The sequence below is a fragment of the Cheilinus undulatus genome, linkage group 17 (genome assembly GCF_018320785.1).
Source record: "Cheilinus undulatus linkage group 17, ASM1832078v1, whole genome shotgun sequence".
Taxonomy (NCBI): domain Eukaryota; kingdom Metazoa; phylum Chordata; class Actinopteri; order Labriformes; family Labridae; genus Cheilinus; species Cheilinus undulatus.
This window is the reverse complement of record NC_054881.1, coordinates 30,658,803-30,680,468: the sequence shown is the minus strand read 5'-3', so window position 1 is coordinate 30,680,468 and position 21,666 is coordinate 30,658,803. Positions and strand designations below refer to the sequence as shown.

At 39.7% G+C, this 21,666-nt stretch overlaps 1 protein-coding gene across 5 annotated transcripts in view; it reads right to left on the bottom strand.

The window, feature by feature from the left end:
* Window positions 1-21,666, bottom strand: part of rxraa (retinoid X receptor, alpha a) — a 164,056-nt gene that overhangs the window by 49,656 nt on the left and 92,734 nt on the right. For all 5 annotated transcript variants that reach the window (XR_005993185.1, XM_041810643.1, XM_041810645.1 and 2 more), the window contains exon 3: window positions 17,704-17,939. Coding sequence is in view for 4 of the 5 variants with exons in the window: in XM_041810643.1 (XP_041666577.1) it covers window positions 17,704-17,939 (236 nt within the window). In the remaining variant the exon portion in view is untranslated. The remainder of the gene's footprint in view (window positions 1-17,703; window positions 17,940-21,666) is intronic.

The following is a 21,666-nucleotide window of genomic DNA, read 5'->3' as shown; positions in this document are numbered from 1 at the left end:
AGAGGCGTTGCCTATGTTTGGAGAAAGAAGGGAGAGGCGTATAACCCAAAGAACACAGAGAACAGAGTGAACATTTTTGACTGACTAGCACAAAGACCTGACTTGAATCCCATTGAAAATCAGTGGGGTGAACTGAAGACCAAGGTCCAGTCCAAAAAGACCATCAAATCTGGATCTTTAGAGATTGACCAAAGAAGAATGGGCTGGGATTCCTCAGGAGACGTGTCTGAGACCTGTTGAAATCTACAGCAAATGACTGCAGGCTCTAATCCAGCAAAAAGGAGACACAACTGACTATTAGCATCAGAGGGCTAATAATTACGATCTTGGTAGTTTTTTTTGTTTGTTAGTTTTTTAAATTTTGTCTCTGTATTCAAAGTAAAATAACATAGGCATCCAAAATAAAACCAGGATGTTTGGAAACACTCCAAATTCCTTGGTCTGTTTGCAGCACTTGAAATAAAAAAGGAAATATTAATAAAGGAATAAAGGAAATAATGTTTTGGTTCCAAAGCACTGACCATGTGTTGTGAAATTTGGACAGTAGCAGGAGTTTTCCTTCACTTTCTTGTAATCAAGAGGTTAAAAAGTTGGGTGCCCAGGAGTTAAATATTGTTTAAGTGTCAACTCTAAATGTAAGAGTTCTCTAGAAATACCCAGCGGCCATTGTTTAACATCATATATATGCAGTACACACACATCTACAAGCATGCCCAAGTTCACAAAAAAAGCTTTCATAAAAATGGATACCCATATTCAACATGAATGTGTGTATGACATTCAGTACACGCAATACACACAAGTACAAACTGAGCTGCTTGGCTCCTGGCATCTCATTTCACCTTACACTCAAACATTTGCTTCCTTTAAAAAGCTTCAAAGTCTAAAAATGTAGCAATGCCGTATACATTTTTTCCTTGAAGTAAAAGTATGCTTATTGACTGAAATATCGAACCATGGCTCTTTACCTTGACTTCAAACAGAAAATTCTGGATGTCTTCTGCATCATTTTCATTCACGTTTCCACATAACTCAGCATGATATGTGGTGTCATGGGAACTTGACTTTGGAACCTGACTAGAATTTCAAATGTAAGGCTTATGTAGGTTTGAATGTCTGGCTGCATTTGAATGATGGCTCTGCTGGTTGGTTCAGTGGGTTGAAAAGGTTGGAGCTTTCTGCCACAGAAAATGTTCAATTCACACCTTCACACCCACCCTTGCCTGGCACTTTACACCCTGTTTACTTAAATACCTACTAAATGCAGCAAAACAGTAAAAAGCTTAATATTTGGAGGTTAGCTTAAGTTTAAATATCAAGAAGAGGTTACCTCATGATTTGTTTTTATCTTTTTTGCTGTAAAAAGTAAATACGAACTTTTTTTGCAGAGTAACAGAAGCAAGTTAAATGTTCCCCTTCATCAAATGATTGAAAAGTTTCTACTGTCATCTTGAAATGTGAGACTGGCTGTGTGCTGAAATATCCTTCCTGATTCTTTTTGAGAGCATCTCCAAGTCTCAAAGGCACCGGTGCAGCTGCATCATCTGCTTGGAACCAGCCTCGGCGTCACATGCACACACCCACACCTCTGCACGCTCGCCCAAATCTTTGCACGCGCACAACGTGACGTCTTACCTCAGTTAAATGACACAGTCTAGTCTTTTCCCCTGCAGCGCAGTGCTATCAGAGCTGTCTCCTCTGCTGATATCGTCTCTATCAAAAGCCCACTGTCTGCCTGACAGAAAAGACTCTTCTACTCACAATCTATTTTCAGTAAAAACTGCAACTCAATCTTAGCAACATTGCTCTCCATGGCGGGGTGGGTAGGCGATGGGGGGGTTCTTTCTTTCTCTTCAGCCTGCAGCAATGGGGGCAAGGCGGAGGGATTAAAGTGGCTCAGGACTGACTCTGGAAATAGAATACGTGCGACCTTCCCTACAACACATACATGTGACCCTTCACTTGGAGGTATGCCAGCTGTGTGTACAGCCGAACCGTCTTGGGAAACCCCTCGACAATCCACCGGTCACATGCACTCTGTCTACTTTTTTTGTCTTTTTGAAGTGGAACTCTTCACTTTAAACTTTCACTGAGTGAGAGAGAGAAACAAACGAGGGGCATTTAACATCAAGGACTGGAAATGTAGGCCATGAGATTCCCCGCAGTACAATGTACAACACGAATGGCTGTAATGTTCCAACTGAACAACACTGTTTCATGTGCTGCAGGTGTTACGTAACATGTTGTGGAGGACATTTGACTGGTACATCCAGTACATTGGGGGTCTCTGTCTGCTTGTGGGTGTCAGATTCTGCACTGAATTGTGATATGTGATTATGTGTCCTGTACCACCCGCTGCCTTCAGCATAATCCCGCAATATGCAAACAAGAGAATGGATATAAATTAATACTTCCTCAGAGTGGTGTTAGCCCTGAGCTGAGGGTGAGTTCTTACAGAGTTTGTGCTCTGATAAAGGGATGCATTTTGAATCCAGTGTTAAGAGCAAGTTATCTTCTTTTCAAACATACTTAAAAATATCCATCCATCTATTTTGCAGGTAGCAAAACTTTTAGGTAAGAAGTAGGGCTCTAGTTCCATTTAGCTATAATAATTAAAGAAAAACATGCCTGTAACAGAAGGGAGACATAATCACTACAAGTTGCTATAAGCTCATTGGTACAGAAACAAAAAAATGTATCTTTCAACAAAAAACATCCATGTGTTCATTTTTAGCAGTGCCCTTAAAATTCTAATTTCCATGACACCGACTGATCCAGTAACAGATGACTGGGTAATGGTACTGTGACAGATCGTGACCAGTTACACACAAATAATCTCACTTTTAGATTTTTTGGCAACACTTGGACCTATACACACTTGAACCGTAATGGTCTTAGAACGTAAAGACATTAACAATGACATTTGTTTACTTTCTAAATGTGAAATATAGTTCACAATTATCTCACTGCTTATCCTCATTGATTATTGTAGCCATCTGCAGTATAAAACGTATAAAACTGAGAACAAAACCCATCTTGTTGCATCGTGATAATGAAAAAGATTGATCTGTGGAATTTGCCCAAACTAAAACATGAGACCAATAAAGATGCAAAGCCCAGATAACAATTAAGAAACCCAGGCAGAATGTTTTTTTTTTTTTAAACTGGAACTAGAAAATGTTTATCTTGAAAAAGTATGTATGTAATTTTGAACAATTACCATCTCCCGAGAGAAAAGGGAGATGCAGAAAAAGAGAAGAGGAAGCAGCAGAAAGAGTAATGAGGGATATGCAGAAAGAGAGGAGAGGGAGATGCAGAAAGAAAGTAGAGAAAGGCATAAGGAGAGAAAAGGAAGAGGCAGAAAAAGAGAAGAGGAAGCAGCAGAAAGAGTAATGAGGGATATGCAGAAAGAAAGTAGAGAAAAAGGCATAAGGAGAGAAAAGGAAGAGGCAGAAAAAGAGAAGAGGAAGAGGCAGAAAGAATAACGGGCAAGATGCAGAAAGAAAGTAGAGAAAGAGGCATAAGGAGAGAAGCAAATGATGCAGAAAGAGGGAAGAGAGAGATGCAGAAAGTGAGAAGATGGAAATGCAGAGAGAAAAGAAAGAAATGCAGAAGAAGAGAAGAGTTAGATGCAGAAAGCAGGGAAAATGGGTTGCAGCAAAAGAGGGAATTCCGAAAGAGCGATACGTGAGATGCAAGAAGAGACACATGAAGCAAAAAGTGGAGATGTAGGAAAAGAGAGATGAGAGATGCAGAAATTGAGAAGAAGGAGATGCAGAAATAGAAGTGGGAGATTCAGGAAGCGACACAAGAAGGATACAGAGAGAGAAGTGGTTTTTAAAGGAAGAAAAGATGTAGAAAGAGAGAGGAGGTAGATACAGAACGAAAGAACAGATATGAAGAAAGACAAGAAAAAGAGAGATACAGAAAGAGAAATGCAGAAAAGTAGAAGGGAGGGAAGATGCAGAAAGAGAAGTGGGAGATGCAAAAATAGGAGAGAGAGATCCAGAAAGAGAGAATAGGGAGCTGTGGAAAAAGAGAAAACAAGCAGCAACAAAAGAAAATTACAATTATGACTGATCTAATAATAAACTCATCTTAAACTTATTTTTGTGTAAATAAAATAAATGATACATCATTTCATCATGGCTGATAAACTATACCCAATGGTTACAGTATTTATTTTCCAGTATTCAAAGAAATCCTTGCTATCAATTTCAGATTTTTATCAGGGACCAATTAGTAAAAGTCATAATAAATATAAAACAATGGAAACTTCAGATGAGGGCAATAATCAGTTCCAGTATTTCATTGTTACAATATGTAAGAAGAAAGATATATAATCTTATGGAAGACATTGTACTGTTATTCTAGTTCAGTTTAATAGAAAGAATAATCTTGGCAGCAGAGCCGGTCCTGTAAATATTAGTATGCTATGACAACACACATGGTGTTGAAATGAAAAGAAAGGAGCCGTCCCTGGAGTGAGCAGGGAAGGAAAGAGGAGCAGAGACAGTGGAGGCCTCTGCTTAAGATGGGCTTAGCTCGATTCAGCGAGTCAGAGCTCAGACTTTGCTCATAAAGACACTTCAAAAGGAGACATCAAATCCTAGTGCACCACTCCTCAATGCACAACCCTCATGTGGAACTTCAGTTGCTTTCCAGTTCAAGGGCACCTTTGCTAACACAGAGAAAGTTAGACTGAAAGTCTTCTTTCAAAACCCCCTTACAGAATAACTCCATAAGGTTTTCCTATATACAGCAGAACTACATACCCAGGATTAGAGAACTTGCATTCCCCAGAAATGTATCACTGCCTCAACCAATATCATTTTTGTAACTTTAATTTATTTTTGCTTCAAGGCAAGAAACTCAAAAAGTCCAAATCTGGAATGAAAAGAGTGAAGAGGTGGGAATTTGAAGGAAACAAATCTTGTGTTGACAGGAGGCAACACCTACACAGCTGCCCTCTGTGAGATGTGGACAGAGATCAGGTCATGATGTAACCTCATGATAACCCTCTCACCTCTGACTCGACCTTGTGACCACCACTTCCTCCTAAAAGCAAACTTATCTCAGCAGCTCCTCAAAGTATGGCAGGAATGAGAGAAGAACTTTCTTCTTCATCCCTGTGGTGTGAGTGTGAGAGTGTTATCTGGGCATGCATTATCAGAAACAGGGATCAGGTTTCACACTGCGGACTACGCTAATGGATCTGCTGTTTTCTGTTCCTCTGGGTGTATTCACAGTTTGACACCCTTTGGGATAGATTACAGCACTGGTACAAGTTGGAATGACACCTGTTTGAACCAAAATAGTTCACAAATGCTAGAAAATAACATACATGTAGGAGTGAGCTCACTATGTTTAAAATAGTTCAGGCTTCAGTTAAGTTATTACAGTTCCAACACTGAAGGAGTAGAACCCTATTATTCTTGTGTCATTTCTGCCAAATGATTTTTTTTCTGCCAAAAACTCTCAAAAGAGATGAAATTTGCAGAGAAATATGAAACATGCGGTTGTAATTGGAAATCTCATGACTTCACCAAATATGTGAACTCAATCTACCAGATTGTGGCATTTTAATCAAGGAAAGAAAAGCAATTTGGCACAGAAGTCCAGCTCCAGATGTTCTACAAAAAGCTCTTGTATCACTGTAAGCCCACCATGTATACCAGAGACACATTAGTGAAGCTTTGTAGCCAGTGAAGAAAAAAGTCAGTTATGTGGGGGCATTACTGGTAGACAACTACGCAATTAGATTATGATTGATGAAAGTGCATGTGGCTCATCGTTTTTTGTCATAACTCAAAATATCTTGGATCAACCCTGATGAAACTTGCTGCAGACATTCTTAGCTGTCTTATAAAACACACACTCCACATGCTGTTCAAATCTGAAATCTGAAATCTGAGAACTGGCAAAGCTTTGAGTGCAGGCTTTGTGATGATGACATGAATGTTTGATTGTTCTCTCTCTTTCTCTAAACAGAATTAAGTCTGCTGAAAGAGACGTTTTACATCCCATTTGCTGCTGTTTGTGACTTTAAGGGCTGGAATCCACAACTTGCTACTTGCAGCTACAATTTGTGGCCCATTGATTTCCAATTTAAGCTCCTGTGAGTACTTTTTGGCTGGTTATAAAATCACCTGCAATATATGCTAGTGCTTCACTATGACCAAATGCCACTCCATGGGGTCTTTGGGGTGGGTGAGTGGGTGTTTGGGGCAGAATAGTTAGTGAGTGTGGTTGGGATTTGGTGCATTTTATCTTAACTTTTTATATATATACTTGTGTTGTGATGACTGAGCACAAAGAGACAGTCCTATCTTGATTTTGCTCGCTTCTTCTTTTGGCCTGCTCTCTATTTATCCTCTGTTCAATAATGCTGCACATATATGCAAATAATCCCTCTCTCCTGTATATTGGTTTCTAACATGACACAACACTATGTTCATCCTTTTTGTGAACTTTCTTGAAAATAATAAAAAAAAATGTCTTTGTTGTCACAACATAATTACAGTGCTTTCAAGTACCAGGCTTATAATAAAAGCCTAATGTAAAAATAAACCTATCAATAAAAATAAGGGCATAAATGTTAAAAGAGAACAAGACCATCTGTACAATCATACTCTCCGTTCCACAAACATTCAGCATTATTACCAAAACACCCATACACGTCCCAAATATGCCATTAAAATAAAGTACATATAAAATATAAAAGTCCATATCATCCAAAAAGTGCTGCTATTAAACAAGTTATTGCACAATTATACTAACTGCTGTCATGTTTTTGCACAATAATTCTGCCTAGTGCTGAGGTCAGAGTTCAGTATAGAGGTGGCTTTGGGGTAAAAGCTGTTCAAAAATCTTGTGTGTGCTCTGATGGACCTGTACCGTTTTCTTGAAGGCAGCAGTTCAAACAGGTGAAGGGCAGGGTGGGATGAGTCCTTCAGAATGTTTTGTTTTCTGAAGGCATGGGTAGTGAAGTTGGTGTCCAGGGCAGGTAGCTGCTGGTGTGTAATGTTCTGTGCAGTTTTAATGATTTTCTGCAATTAACATCTTAAAAGCGGGCTGCTAAAACTGGTGTCTGGCTAAATCCTTGAATCTCCAAAATCACAACTTTTCAGGGAATTAAGAAATGCTGTGTTTTTCATTTAATTAAATTTATTAAAATGTTAAATGGACTTGCTTTTCTAGGCATCTGACTACTCAAAACACCTTTACACTGCTGGTCAAACCTACACATTCACACCCTTTACTCCATTCACTCCACATTCACATGGCAGAGGTTGCTATGGAGAATCAGCCATTTGTATAAGCGTTTAAGTAATACTTGTGTCTTGCCCGAAGATACATCGACATGTGACTGCGGGAGCTGGGGAGTGAACACACAACCTTTGTCTGTTGCATTGTCTTCCCACGATTGTGGGACAGTGCGTAGTCTCACTGTTAACTGTACTCAAAATAAAGGAACTATATTATTAATAACTAGAGAATGATAACCATTTATAAAGTCTGGAATAACAAGGTATAAATCCCTCTAAAGTCCTTATAGTAAAATAGATCCATGATTACCGTCACTCATCCCTAATAAAACACTCTCTCTCAACTTTCCCGGTGGATAGAATTTAGGAGAAGCAGCCATTCTTCTAGACAGCTCGGAGCTTTCCAACACTCACCCCATGCTGTGCCACAACAGATAAAATGAATCATCATAAGCACTGCTGGTGCTTACATGTGTTCGTGCATGTGTGTGTGTTTTGACAGAAACTTTTGTTCCAGTGCAGAAAAAAAAAAAGGATAATAAGACTATCAGTGGCATGAAAGGCAGCGCGCCTTACAGCAGTGAAGAGGGAATATGCTGAGTGACTTTCAGCTGCTGCCTCACCTCAGCTTGGCAGTATCACTGTGTGTGAATAAATGCTTTTGGCATCAGTGGAAGTGTGTGTGCACGCAGTGCTGGGCACGCATACGTGTATTTTTGATACCATGTCTTGTGTGTGTGGATTTCATGTGTGCATGCAGGAGTGTGTGGTATCTTTTTGCATGTACCTCCTCCAGGTGTGTGTTTGTGTGGATGAGTATGAGGGCTGTTTTTATAGGAAACAGTGCTACTCCTGTTGGCCCTGTACAGCGTACCACTGACACAGCAGCTCTCAAAACCCAGGAATCACTCTCCTCTCACACCACTCAGTGGAGTGATTGAACTGTAATAACATTCTCTGCCTTTAAATTTCTCTTTTCAGAAATAAATCATACTTGTACGGGCGCTCACAACAATAATGATGTAAGAGGAGACATTTAGACTCTCTAATCAGAGACCTTTTGGTCATTTCATTCTTTTGTACTGCTGGAAGGACATTTTTATGAAGAAGAAAAAAGATACCAGAACAGAAACTGAAGAAAATTAAAGAGCTTTTTGTTTTCCTTTATAAAAATTAATGAATATACTTTTCCTTGGGCTTGACTGAAACCTTGGAAGTTTGCTTCATAATAGTATGGAGTGTGAAACAAAAATCCCGGTAACAGATTATACCCTGTGGAGTTATGGGGATGAATTTTCATTTTAATAATTTTATAATAGTTTATACGCTTAACAGAAAAAACCTGATCTGCAAAACCTGATCACAAAATGTTAAATAATAATGTAGCTACCTAGCTAAAGCTCGCCAAATCTCTAACCCTTTTCTCTGTTTTATTTATGAGATTTTTCTTAGTCTGTAATGTTTGCAACATAGTTATTTCATGAATGCGACTGCCAGACTTTGTTTCTGAAAAAGGCAAATTAAAAAAAATTATTTTGACACATCGTATTTGCAAATTATGGCACTACCATTCTGAAACTTACGGTACGGTCTGCAGCCAGACCCCTCTCCATCATATCATCAAACTTTTGAAGTTTTCCATGCAACAATCTATCCTACAAACGTTCGGTTTTTCAGTCTCAAACCCCTGCTTGATTGAGTTGTATCAAAAGATTGGTTCTATCTTTCATCAGCATGAAAAATGTGTACTGCATCTCACAAATAGTCTGATAGTTTATTGACTTAATGTCTCTTCGGCTGTTTCATATATGCACTCCTGAAAATTTCAGGAAATGTTCAGGTGGGCTGCCCCTAAAATCATCCCGAGTTGGTTTTGAAAAAAAAAAAATGTGAAGAAGCCATTATTTGCAACAGATCACAGAAGTTCACTACACTGTCTATAGTTGGCTGCAGGATATAAACATCATCTTTTCCTGCTTGCTCACAATCAAGCTTTTTGAATGTCTCCTGCTGCATTCCCATATCAGCTCACCCTGAATTCAATGTGGAAAATTTACCAGGCATCTGGCAGAAAAAGGCCAGGTGAAGTCTGGATGAAAAATCTCTTTCACACATGCAGCACACTGTGAAATCTTCGGTAAATTTTCAGGAGTTTTGTGTACATGTGAATAAAGAGTCAGGGATTGATTAGCTGTTCAAACAAGAAGGGACTTTTACCCTGCCTTTAAACAGCTAATGCTTTTATTGATGGTTTCTGAATTTACTGCTCAATAAACTGTGTTGAGAGATGAGAACGAGCACTATCCATCATAACAATGCATGCACAGCTTCATGTTACTCAGGTGTGCTAGCTGTGAAAACACAGAATAGGTCACACAGTGAGCGTCATGACACTTCACAGACATGCCACAGTGCACATGTCTGTCCACAGACAGTGTTGAGTTGCTGTAAGATCACACCACCAGATGCAATTAAAGCCTTGAAGGGATTATTCGAAGCTTTAAAAAAAATGTGCTCCCTGAGGCATTTAAACCACAACGTCTAGATTCAGCACTGAGAGGTGGCTTTCTGAAACTTAAACCTAATGTTAATGTTTCTGTGCCTTATAGCTGCTATTAAATGGGCTCATCTCCTGTGTGGCCCCATACAAGTCAGAACACACACAAGCTTCATGATACAACACAGAGTGGATATCACTGGAGAAGAAATGAAATTACCAATAACTGTTGTATGACACTTGGTTATTAAATTCTTTATACTGAAAAATGTATTTTCACTATCATATTTGTTTTGAATATGAGCAAAAGGAAAGCCAATTTTCTCTCTGAAAGGTTACAAATCCAGCTTTAATCTGCTTTTGATCATCTTACAAAAATATGACGAACCAAAACCTAAGAGGTATATATTCAACTTCTAGTGAAGCAAGGCTAAATCAATACTGCACATTAGTTATACTTCCTTGATCTACCCATACTGGAAGGAAAAAAAGGTCTCTAAAACTGCTTTAATTGCTACCTGGAGACAGTTTTGGCTAAAAAAAATCTTTTCCCCCATCCATTTGAGGGTTGATTGACGTTGGAGAGCCTTAACTGTTCTCCTGGGACTCTAAACACAGCCCCTTTGTGCTGCCATTAGAGCCCTGCAACCATGATGTCATGCCTAGTGACTACAGCGAGGTCCATCAAAGCCTAGAGCAGCGAAATGGACCTTTATTACTCCCACACAGGAAGGGGCTGAGGTCCACTCCACTCTCTCTCTTTTCCTCCTTCTTACTCCTAAGTGTGTTATGCCTCAGTCTCCTAGCGACCCGCACTAAACACGATGTACCCAAAACTGGCACATGACATCACCCCTGTTCATTTATAACTTATTAAGCGTGTTTCATTTCTTGTAAAACATTTACACCTTTTTCATATAGTGTTTCTTTGGTGTTAAACTCCAGAGACACTCAAGCTTTACATGCATGTTTTTGGGTGTGCTGAGAGACACTGGAGGCCTGTTGTTGGTTTAGGATTCTCAGGGAGATTTTGGTGGGAAAGAACAGAAATATGAAAGGTTCAGACTCTGCCACAAAGTGGAAAAATAAGAGTTGGCAGTGGTTTGACGATAAAGGACCTCTGTTTCCTGCAAAAAACAACAGCAATACAAGTCTCACCATTGTCACTGGACTTGTAAAATGAGATCCAACCCTGTATATAACCCCTTCCAGCTGCTTAAAGAGTTGTGGTGTCTGGGATTGAGAGATGGGCTGTATTGTCAGTAAGTTCAAGCCCACAGACGCGACCACAGATGGGTTCAATCCACACAGGCATGGCAGTGGCTTGGCACCATCCCCTGACCAGATATTAGAAGGGATGTCTCACAATCGCTCTTCTCATCTTCAGAAAAATAAGATGCAGAGTCTTACAGAGCAAAACCACAAAGAAAAAGACAAAGTAGGGATATCTCTACCTCAGAATGAACCAGATGCTTCTCAGATCTTAAACTCTACACAATAGATAATGAAATGCATGAGCAAATGCAACAATTTAAGAAGTTTAGCTCTAATAATAAAAAAAAATAGAACCACACTATGTCTGATGTTTGGGACAGAGCTCAAGGGGAAGTAGTGTTGCTGAAGATGCAAGAATTGGCTGATGATAAAGGACAGTCTGTCTCTTTACATGTGGTTTGGCTTTTGGAGGATGTAAGATTCCAGTGAGAATGGGAGTTTTGTTCATCTCATCCTCAGCTTTCATTACATTGTCATTCATGTCTTTGATCTACAGGATTAGTCAAGGCTCATTGTTTTGAGGTTTAACTGATTTTCATTGGAAAATACACAGGTTTCAATGGGAGCCAGAGGGGCTTAATCAGATTCCACCTGGAATTTGTGTTTTTTGATGCTTTAAAAGTAGTTTCCCTCATAAAGAAAGGCTAGTTATTGTAGTCAGTGATAAAGAGGTGGTTGTGACGAGGGCAGTTCACATGACCAGCAAAAGTACAATCCAGTTTCTAAGAAGCTGGGATAAATATTATAGAAAATATACATAAGCAGAATATGATCATTCCTGAAATAAAACATCTTTATGCTGGTGCTGACTGTGGAGACATATTGCCCCCGACAAGTGGTAATAAGCTTGATCATGACACCGGGGTAAATGAAGCATAGTTATCTTGCAAGGCAGATGGATTGACCCGATTCCACGACTGTCATCAGGCAAATCCATCTTGCAAAGTTCCAATCTAAACCATGTTGCCAGGTTTGAGAACAGATGTTACAAGTGAGTTTCGTTTGAGGAGAATGAGATGGTAGCAATGGGCGAGGTTCAGTTGTACTGGAAGCAAAAGCTTCCACTGATGTAGCATTCAGCCTACATATTTTTACCAAAGAAAGCACTTCATGATGAAAAAAATGTTTTCGCTCCTCTGCCAGCCTGCTACAGTATGGGTCTGCAATAGTTACAGGCGGGGTTTAGTTGTACTGTAAGCAGGTATAAACAACGGCGGCCGCTGGTGTTACAAATAGGGACAGTTTTATCAGGACCAGGCCATTTGTCTTTATTAAAACAAGAGCAAAGAGCCACACCGAAAACTTTTCTGGGTAGAGAAGATGCTTTTGTACTTCTTTTGACCAGCCTTGGCATGAGCTTTATTCATCAACAAGCTCTCAAGTGGCTGCTTGTAGCTTTGACATAGCATTTGACAAGAATTGTGAGCCGGAATAGTAAAGAATATTAACAACTACTTTAACCAACTGTCTAGGGCTGTCATTGTCTACAAAAGCCTAATAAGGATAGGAGCTACCCAGCTCCTTAGCAGCACTCAGTTCAAAAGCCTGCATCTGTGAAGGTATGGGAATACATTAGTGCACATGGCATTGGTGCTGAATCATAAAGGGTTTTGAGAAACACATGCTGCCAATTAAACAGCCTCCTTTCCAGGGAAGGCCTTGCTTATTTCAGCAAGACAATGCTAAACCACATTCAACTGCACTGCTCTGTAGTAAAACAGTCCAGAGGTCTTCTTGCAGTCCTGACTTGACAACAACTGGATATGTCTGGAGTATTATGAGGCATAAAATGAGACAAAGGGGACCCTGAACTGTTGAACAGCTGAACTCCCACATTAAGCAACAATGGTGAAACACTACACTTCAAAAATTACAGAAACTGGTGTCCTCAGTTCTCAAACACTTACAGTGTTGTTTGAAGAAAAAGTGATGCAACAGAGTGGTAAACATGACCCCGTACTAACTTTTTTTGTAGAACGATGTATTGTCTGTGTGCTATTTTGATTCAAATATAAGATTACATTTACAAACCAACAATTTCTGATTGGATTTACATTTGACACATCACAAATAACGATAATGTCTTCGCACAGCAAACAGCCTTTCAAACCAGGATTTGAACACATTTTCATTTAACCCTTGATTTTTCTATTAAGTCAGTTCAACAAGAAGTCTGTAATTAAATGGTTTGGTCTCAGGATTACAGAGTGTGTGCCCTCATCCCTATGTGTTAGAGTGAGTATGTCTACGTGGTCGGGGCAGGGGTCTTGTTGAGGTGGTTAACTAGTGAAGAGGCAGAGCTGTGACCTCATTCCAGTCAACTGCTTGTGAAAATGGCAAGTCAGCCAAGCATTAAGAGCAAGTGGCATACGCCGTCTGACTCAAATCACGTCTCACCAGAAGTGCCGCGCCTCACGACCACAGGGCTGTGCCACCATCTTTAACCTCTCACATCGAACTGCTGTTCTCCACCCTTTCTGCCCAACAGTCAGAGGCCTCTATAGTCTCCGCAAAGACAGCGTTAAGGACTCAAATCATCAAACATGAGTTTGTGGCAAGCACAGGACAAGAAGCCATTTCGAGAGAAAACTGGAACCCACGCATACAATAGAATCCCCAAAACCCCGAAAATGTCCTCCACTTGCCATTTATAAGAAGTGTAAAGAGATTCAATGGGTGTGACACAACCATTTCACTACTGAGATGTGCTTATAGGATGATTCCGGGGGTGGAAAGTAACTTATTAGATCTATTCAAATACTGTAACTGAGTAGGTTTTCTTGGGGGTTACATGTACTTTTTATGAGCAAATATTGAAATCTGTACTTTTACTTCCCCCATTTCAACCACAGCAGCTGTACTTTTACTTGAGTGCGAGCCTCTTGTACTTTTTCCACTACTGTTGATTCCACTATGATTCCACATCACATCCCACAACAGCAACAACTGAAGTGTTGATATCCGGTTTCAGAGTTGATTCTAACTCCAAAAGTGTCATTTATACTGCATTCTGAGTGGAATGGTCTTCAGTGTTGGAATTATTTGATAGTGTTAATCCATAACTTTCTGTTCAACTACGAAGAGTCAACTGATCTAAGCGATTTAAAATGTTGGGGAGATCTGTAGGTGGGGTTCTTTATCATGCACTGTTGTACAGTGATCCCTGCTGAGGTTCTTTTGTTGATGTTTTTAGTGGATTGTTGTTGCTTTGGCTGTTGGACACATTTGCACCATGAGTGAAGTTATCCACTGAGTTAAATTTCCTGGCTGGGACTGTAGGTCTGGAAAGGATGCATAGTGCATATTCCTCATCAGTCTGTATTGCCTTATTATGAGGCTGACTCTGCTTTGTTTCTCTACCTACCAAACCACAGACATTCAAGACCTTCAGGTTTGTCATATTGTAAAATATCTAACACTTTAAAAGTACTGTTAAATCGATGTAGTGTGGGCAAATATGGACACTTTTTAAGTGTAAATTTTAACCCTGTATCAGTTACATTAACATTGTTAATGTTGCTGTGTATTTTACTTTACTGTACAGGTGTGACTTTACCTGAACAACCTGGTTATGTCTATTCACTTGTTTTTCGTGCCAATATGGAAAGATCAGATTTTACTGTACAACTCTTCAGTAGCTACTCAGTACTCTGTACTTAAAGAAAACTTTAAATGAGATACTTTTTACTTTTACTGGAATTTATTTATAGACCAGTAATTTTACTTTTACTTATGTAAATTTTAACATGGGTAACTGCATTTTTACTTGACTACAAAAGTTCTGTACTTTTTTCACCTCTGGATGACACAGTATGTGTACCAAAGAAAACTGACCTATTTCATAAATGCCTACTTTTACATATAAAATTAATTTTATCACAGTGAAACAATACAAATGTTATTAAATACATGTTTTCATTGGAGAAGATACCATTTTCAGCAAATAATGTACATAAAAAAACACTTGCATTGTAAGAATGCACTGCTACAACCATTTTCTTTATTGAGAAACAGCACATGAAATGATGGGAAGCCTTTATGGAGAGGGTGAAGAGCATTTTACCCAATTCTGACCCTTCCCTTACTTATTCCCTAGCAAGGAAGAAAAATCTTGGTAAAACCGGTTCTTAAGAGGACACGTAAGCTTGGTGTTGAACTTAAAATCAGGAATCAAATGAAAACATTTCTGATACCAAGTCCTAACTGAAATGCATCAGCACAGCTCCATTACTTGCAGTGACTCACTGGTAAAATACAAGGCTGCCATTGGAAACTAAGGGAAATAAAGTGAAAAGTGTGACATAGAAATAAGGTGGTAAAAATAGCCATTTCTATGGAGCCATTTACCTGTCCCCAGCTGTTTCAACAATTTCAGAGCAACTCGGCACTGTCAAGGACTGGAAACCAGCCACGATGACCAATAGGACAAGTTAGATCCATGCTGTAATTACTGTGCATACAGTACTTTAACTGTTACCTGCAACAGAAACAGCTGTTACCTGCTCTTTATACAGCTGTTTAAAACAGCACAAACGGCCAAGCGGTAGTGAGGTTAAGAAAAAAGAAAAAACAGACTTACAGCTCATGATATTCTTAACCATACCCATTATGTGTATGCACTTTCGTGTGAAATGTTTATACTTGTGTAAATTTTAGTCTCCCAATGGCTCCTGTTGTGGATTTATTCAAATGGGACCAACTGAGACAGACGGCGTTTGCTACCTAAACACCCAACCTGCATACAAAGTATGCCGCTGCGGGACAGGAGCTGCAGCACAGATGAAAGTGTTGGAATTAAGAAGAGGAGAAGAATCAGAAGGAGGGCGGTGGGGGAGGGGGAGGAGGGGGAGAGGGGCTTTCGAGCAATAAAAGATTCAGGCCGCTTTCTGAAACTGCCCCTAATCCTCTCTTAACTCCATTACATGTGGGACACTTCTGCGATAAGCTCAACAAAAGCGAGGAGAGTCCATCCCAAATAGCATCACATAGCGGACGCACTTTAGCACAATTATTAACAAACATAAAAAGGGCAGCCACCGCCTTTTTTAGGGGGAAACAATTTCAATTTTAGATATGGCTGCAGACGAAAAAACTGGGCCACTGCAAGCTTTGATGTCTTAATTGTGTGTGTGCATTTGCGTGTGTATGTGTGTGTATGTGTTTTGGATACCAAAGAAAGTGAGGCTTATTGATGGAACAAAAATGACAGAGAAAGAGAGGACAAGAAAGGAAGAGGAGATGATGTAAAAGGGACAAGTCATTTTAAAAAAAGACAGGAAATGAAAAAGAATGAGGACAGCTCGAGAAGAAGAAAGGCAAAGAGAGGAGAAAACAAGATACGGTGTGAGAGAGTGACAAATATGCCTCAGATGTAGAGGAAGGGGTGACAGAGCTGAAGAACTGTGGGATCCCATTTGAATAGGCCTTGATTAACTGTGGCATGGGGTCAAAGCAGGGCCTCTGTCTGCTGGGGCCTGGCTTAGGAAAATTATGTGTCAGCAGCGCGCAAGTGCAAGTGACTGTAATTTGCACTTCTGAGACATCTGTATACTGTTCATACAGTTTGTAAGATATGATACACAGACATTTATCGGGCAGCTGTATTTCTGTGTTGACCTGAGGAAAAAATGCACATGCAAATACTCATTAAAACATGGAATAAGCTGCCAAGCACTGCAGTTTGTGGTCTCTGATGTGACATATCAGCCTTTAGTGTGTAGATTTGTCTTTAACTCACCATAACCTAAAGAATTTTTATCCAATCCTTAGTTTATCCCAAAACATGTTCTCATTTTGGTTGTGAGTGGAATGAAATCTTAGCCAAATTTAATGTTACGATCATAAACTGGAGGAAGCAGCCATCTTGGATTCTTGAATGGTTAGAAGAAAGAAAACAGTGAGGAAAAACCCTGCTCCAATCACTGATAAATCTATCTTTAAATACTGCCACTACAACTGTATGTCGGTGAAAACTTCACCTTAAAATTTCAAACAAGAACTATTTTTACCAGGATGTAGTGAGTTTTGTTTTTAGTGTAAGATAAAGAAGCAACCACAAAAGATAATCAAAAACTTTGAGATGAACTGATACTTTTTATTCTTTATCTTCTGAAGTGTGTTTCCAAAAATGTCATACTGTGCTAACAAAAGAAAAGTGTGTTAAAATCTTACTAAAGAAAAAAATCTAACAAAGTTTCACTTTCTAGAGATCCAGCAGGAGCCACTTAGTAGAACTATGTGATAATTCATTCATAGCTTCCTGAAAATCAAACAAATCTAACATCAATTACTTTATTGTGACAAAATATTGATTAAACCTGATATGTAGGTCTTAGTTTTGACTCTGAATGCTGGATACCTGATACAAACCCCCTTAGATGGTTTCCCAAAACTGAAGTAATAATAACATCGGAAGTTCTGATCCTTCTGGATATTGATTGGTTGGTGAGGAAAAAGTGGCACTTATGCTTGCAGGCTTGTATAGAAAACAGAAAGTTCCAGTGCAAAACAGCCAGAAGTGGTCAAAGGCTCTAAAACTGGCCATCATTTTTCTTAATTTACACCAAACCATCCACATAGTCTTGCATATTTTTTGTAGCTGTTATAAAACCATTCAAGTGTGCAAATGCATTCCACATGTATGCAATCTGTCACAGGCCTTACCTGGGGGCTGACGCTGGGGCCGTAACCCATGCCGGGTGAGTTCATGGAGTGGGGGCCCATGGGCGAGCTAATGACGGAAAAGGGTGAGGCCAGGCCGTTCATAGGGGAACTCAATGTGCTGATGGGAGAGTGAAGGGAACCAGAGGGCCCCATGGACGTCGGGCTGAGCAGTGATGGGTGCATTCCTCGGTGGGATGTGGGTGAGCCCAGGGGTGAGGTCACCTGACCCGATGAGTCTGGTCAGAAAAAAATGAAAAAGAAAACATTTAGAGTGAAGTCTTAGCTAACGCTGACGGAGTCACTATTTTAATACGAGTGCTTTGGTCAGCATTTGGTTTAGAAACCTGATGAACATGCAGGTGTGTTATATAAAACTATATACTTTTTCATTTTTCACACTTGAGATTATTAGAGTTTTTCCTGACTATGAAGGTTGGCACAGGTGATTTTGTACATCTGGTGAAGTGTGAAAGCAGCTGTTGAATCTGAGTGTGGTCAAGGAAAATTGACACCCAAGCAACACCTGAGACAATAAACCTCAACAAAAGCTCTTTAAAAAGTCTAACATGGGATTTGGCAGGGGCTGGCCTTAATGTCTAGTGCATTATGTCTTATATACTCTGGTTCTGTCCTTCATTGAAGATTTTACTTCTTCACAAGTGCTTCCACCAGGGATCCATGAGAACAGGATGTGAATCTATTATAGATGTGGTTGATGAGTGGAGTAGCAGGCCCAGGAGAGTTAAATATATGACCTTGAAAGAGAGCTGAGGGAAACATGGAACCAAATGAAAGGGCGTAATAAAGAGAAGGTCATGTGTGCTCTAAGAGCTCATATGCTCTTTCTACTTGTCCTCTCCCTTGTAGATTTGAGCCTACCCTTTACCTTAGCTGAGTGGGCCATCTTCCCATCAGCTGTCATCACAGATGATACAGGACAGGCAGGAGTGTGAGCAATGAGGGAGGGAGCTGCAGCATGTCACAGAGAATTTGGTGACAGGGTTGTGTGTGCACTGATAACAACTCCCTCACTCCTGATTTTTCTTTCAGCAACATCCCTCACTCTCTCCCTCTGCCTCCGTTTTTTGGCCATTGTTGTCTGTAGCTTAGATGCATCACAAAATCCCCTTCTTTTCCTTTAGGTTTCTATGTTCTAAAGAGTTTCTGAGTTTTCAGGAATTTCTGATGTATAGTTATGAGATTTGATACGATTTTGAGCTAAATATAAGTTTGCTTTTGACCTAATGAGGCAGACAAAACTGTAGCAACTCACAACAAACTACTGTAGGTACATTAGTTTAAACTTTCTGAGCATAAGAGTCACAGTTAGTGGAATGTTTGAGTGTTTAAAGAGAGCAGGAGTTGTTATTATGACACATTATACTGCAAAAGTATGTACTGGAAAATTTCAGCAAAGAGAGAAACCCTGTATTGCTGTGTCCAATATGAGAGAACAGCATCAACATGAAAATCAAAGTTCCTTACAGCAGCTTTCAGCAATAACATATTCAGTGCAGTGCTTTTGACAACAAGGAGCCTTTTGACAGGAAATCTGTCCAAATTACTTCTAATATTGTCGAGATGTTTAATACTTTCATCCCTTTTTTGATGTCACATGCCTTCTACAATACAATATCCATTACTTTAATGTTCAAAAAGCACTAAAGTTATGAAACAGAACAGAAAAATGTAGTCATTTTCAACTCAAAGCTGCAGATTAATATCCAGAATGAAGTAGCACCACTAGTGATGAACAAATAAGTAAACATAAGTTGTGTTTTTCTGACTGTGTCACAGCTGTCATGCTCTAAAGATCTTTGAAACACACTGACACCTCTGCACAAATGTGCAGAAAGGTGCAGGATATGTTTACTAATTAATGCAGAAATGGCATATCTTGATGCCCTCTTCTTTGCTTTGTCCTCCATCACAGACACTAACCCGCTAACTGTTTTATGAACCAGCTTGTATTTTGTTTAGTCCTTTTACCATTAAGATGTTAAGACCCTTTGGACTGTTGTCTGCCTCACGCTCCAGTTCAAAAACCGATGCCAATTATGTTCTTAAGAGGGAAAGGACAAAATTACACACTAATTGCTCAATCATTGTATTCACTTCTAGGATTTTGATTATACTTTAGAGGAAATACTTTAGGATAAGTGCTACTTTTACGAAAATTGTATCAATCTGACTTTTGTTACTGTAGAAAGTACTTCAAATTATGGTGGCTTACAGTGCATTCAGAAAGTATTCAGACCCCCTTTACTTTTCAATTTTGTTATGTTGCAGCCTGATGAACAGGCTACAGTTGAAAAAAATAATCTTGTTCTCATTAATCTACATTCTGTTCTACATCATGACTTGGGATGGGGATTGAAACCTGGGTCCGTAAAGACCTGGTTTCTGCAGTGGCATGCACAGACTTTTTCAAGGGTAGGGGCGAAAAGAAAAAAAAAGGGCACATACAGCGCGTTCTCGCCACTGAAGAGGGCACTAAGTTTGGCGTGTTTTCAAGGGCTCTTTAGGCATGTTTATATGTTATACAAATGGCACATTATATAGCCTTAAAACAGACTTAACCAGACAGACTACTCAAGTTAGTTTGTAGTTAGGATCAGCATCCACAAGAACTGTGTAGATTCAACCTTGGACTGTGAAGAACACACAGAAAGAAAGAAAGAAATCTCTAGGGGGTCTGGGGATCTTCCCCCAGAAAATTTTCAATTAAGGAGATGCCATTTTCTGTATTCTAGTGCATTTTAACACCATATTAGCAACAGATAATCCCAGCTGGTTCTGTGAGATATAGTTCTGGCTCAATATAGACCAAAAAAGGGTCCAACATAAAAGTCATTGCAACAGTAGTGTTTTGCCAACCGGGAGGGCACTTAAGCACCCACTTTTACCACCCAAGAGGGCAGTTTATCATGTTTTAACCAGCCAAGAGGGCAGTTTAGTGTGTTTTGCCAATGAGGAGGGTACTTTAACACACCTTTTTGCCACCCAAGTAGGCAGTTTATCATGTTTTAACCAGCCAAGGGGGCAGTTTAGTGTGTTTGTCCACCCAAGGGGGCAGTTTAGTGTGTTTTTCCACCCAAGAGGGGAATTTAGTGTGTTTTGCCAACCAGGAGGGCACTTTAGCACAGGTTCTGGCTCCCAAGAGGGCACTTTAGCACAGGTTTTGGCTCCCAAGAGGGCACTTTAGCATGCATTTTTCAACAATTGGGCCACGAGGGGGGGCGACCGCCACCTCTGCCCCTTCCCCTGTGCACACCACTGGGTTTTCTGTATTTTTGAAACACTCGAAAAACAAAAATGTTTGAACTTATCAATACTGCTATCCAGGCTGACAGGCTCTGTGACGTAACATCATTTTATCATATAACTGCTGTACAACATACATCACACATCAGCTCTTGAAAAGGGAATATAAGCTTAAAGCACATCAGCAGTGTGCATCAAATCAACTAAAATGCTGTACCTCCAACTGTCAGCTTAAAGACAAAAAGACTCCACCTGCCAGTAACATGCACTCCTAACACTGGCTCCAGCTGCCCCTGGACAGTTTTCTCCTTCAATTTGCAGACTTGACGAGCTGAGAGACGGCCTATGTGATGCGCTCAGGTAACCTCAGTAAATTAGACGACTGTATCCTATATGTTATGATGTTTTTAATGTCACATAAAAAAGGAAAATTTAGTTTTTGATGAGAAACTTCAATAAATGTAGTTGTGAATATGAAGAATGTGTTTGTTTTGAAGGAGTGTGGAATAGATGTAACAGACTAAACCATAGCTTTTTAACTCAAGCACTGCTCAGCTTAGACCACCTCTGTTTAATATTTGTCATCATTTTGTCCTTTCACCAAACAATTAAAAAAGTATTGGGTATCAATATCAATAGAAAATCACTATCCCCATCACTATTCACTATCACTAATCATGATAAAGTGAAAACAGAAAT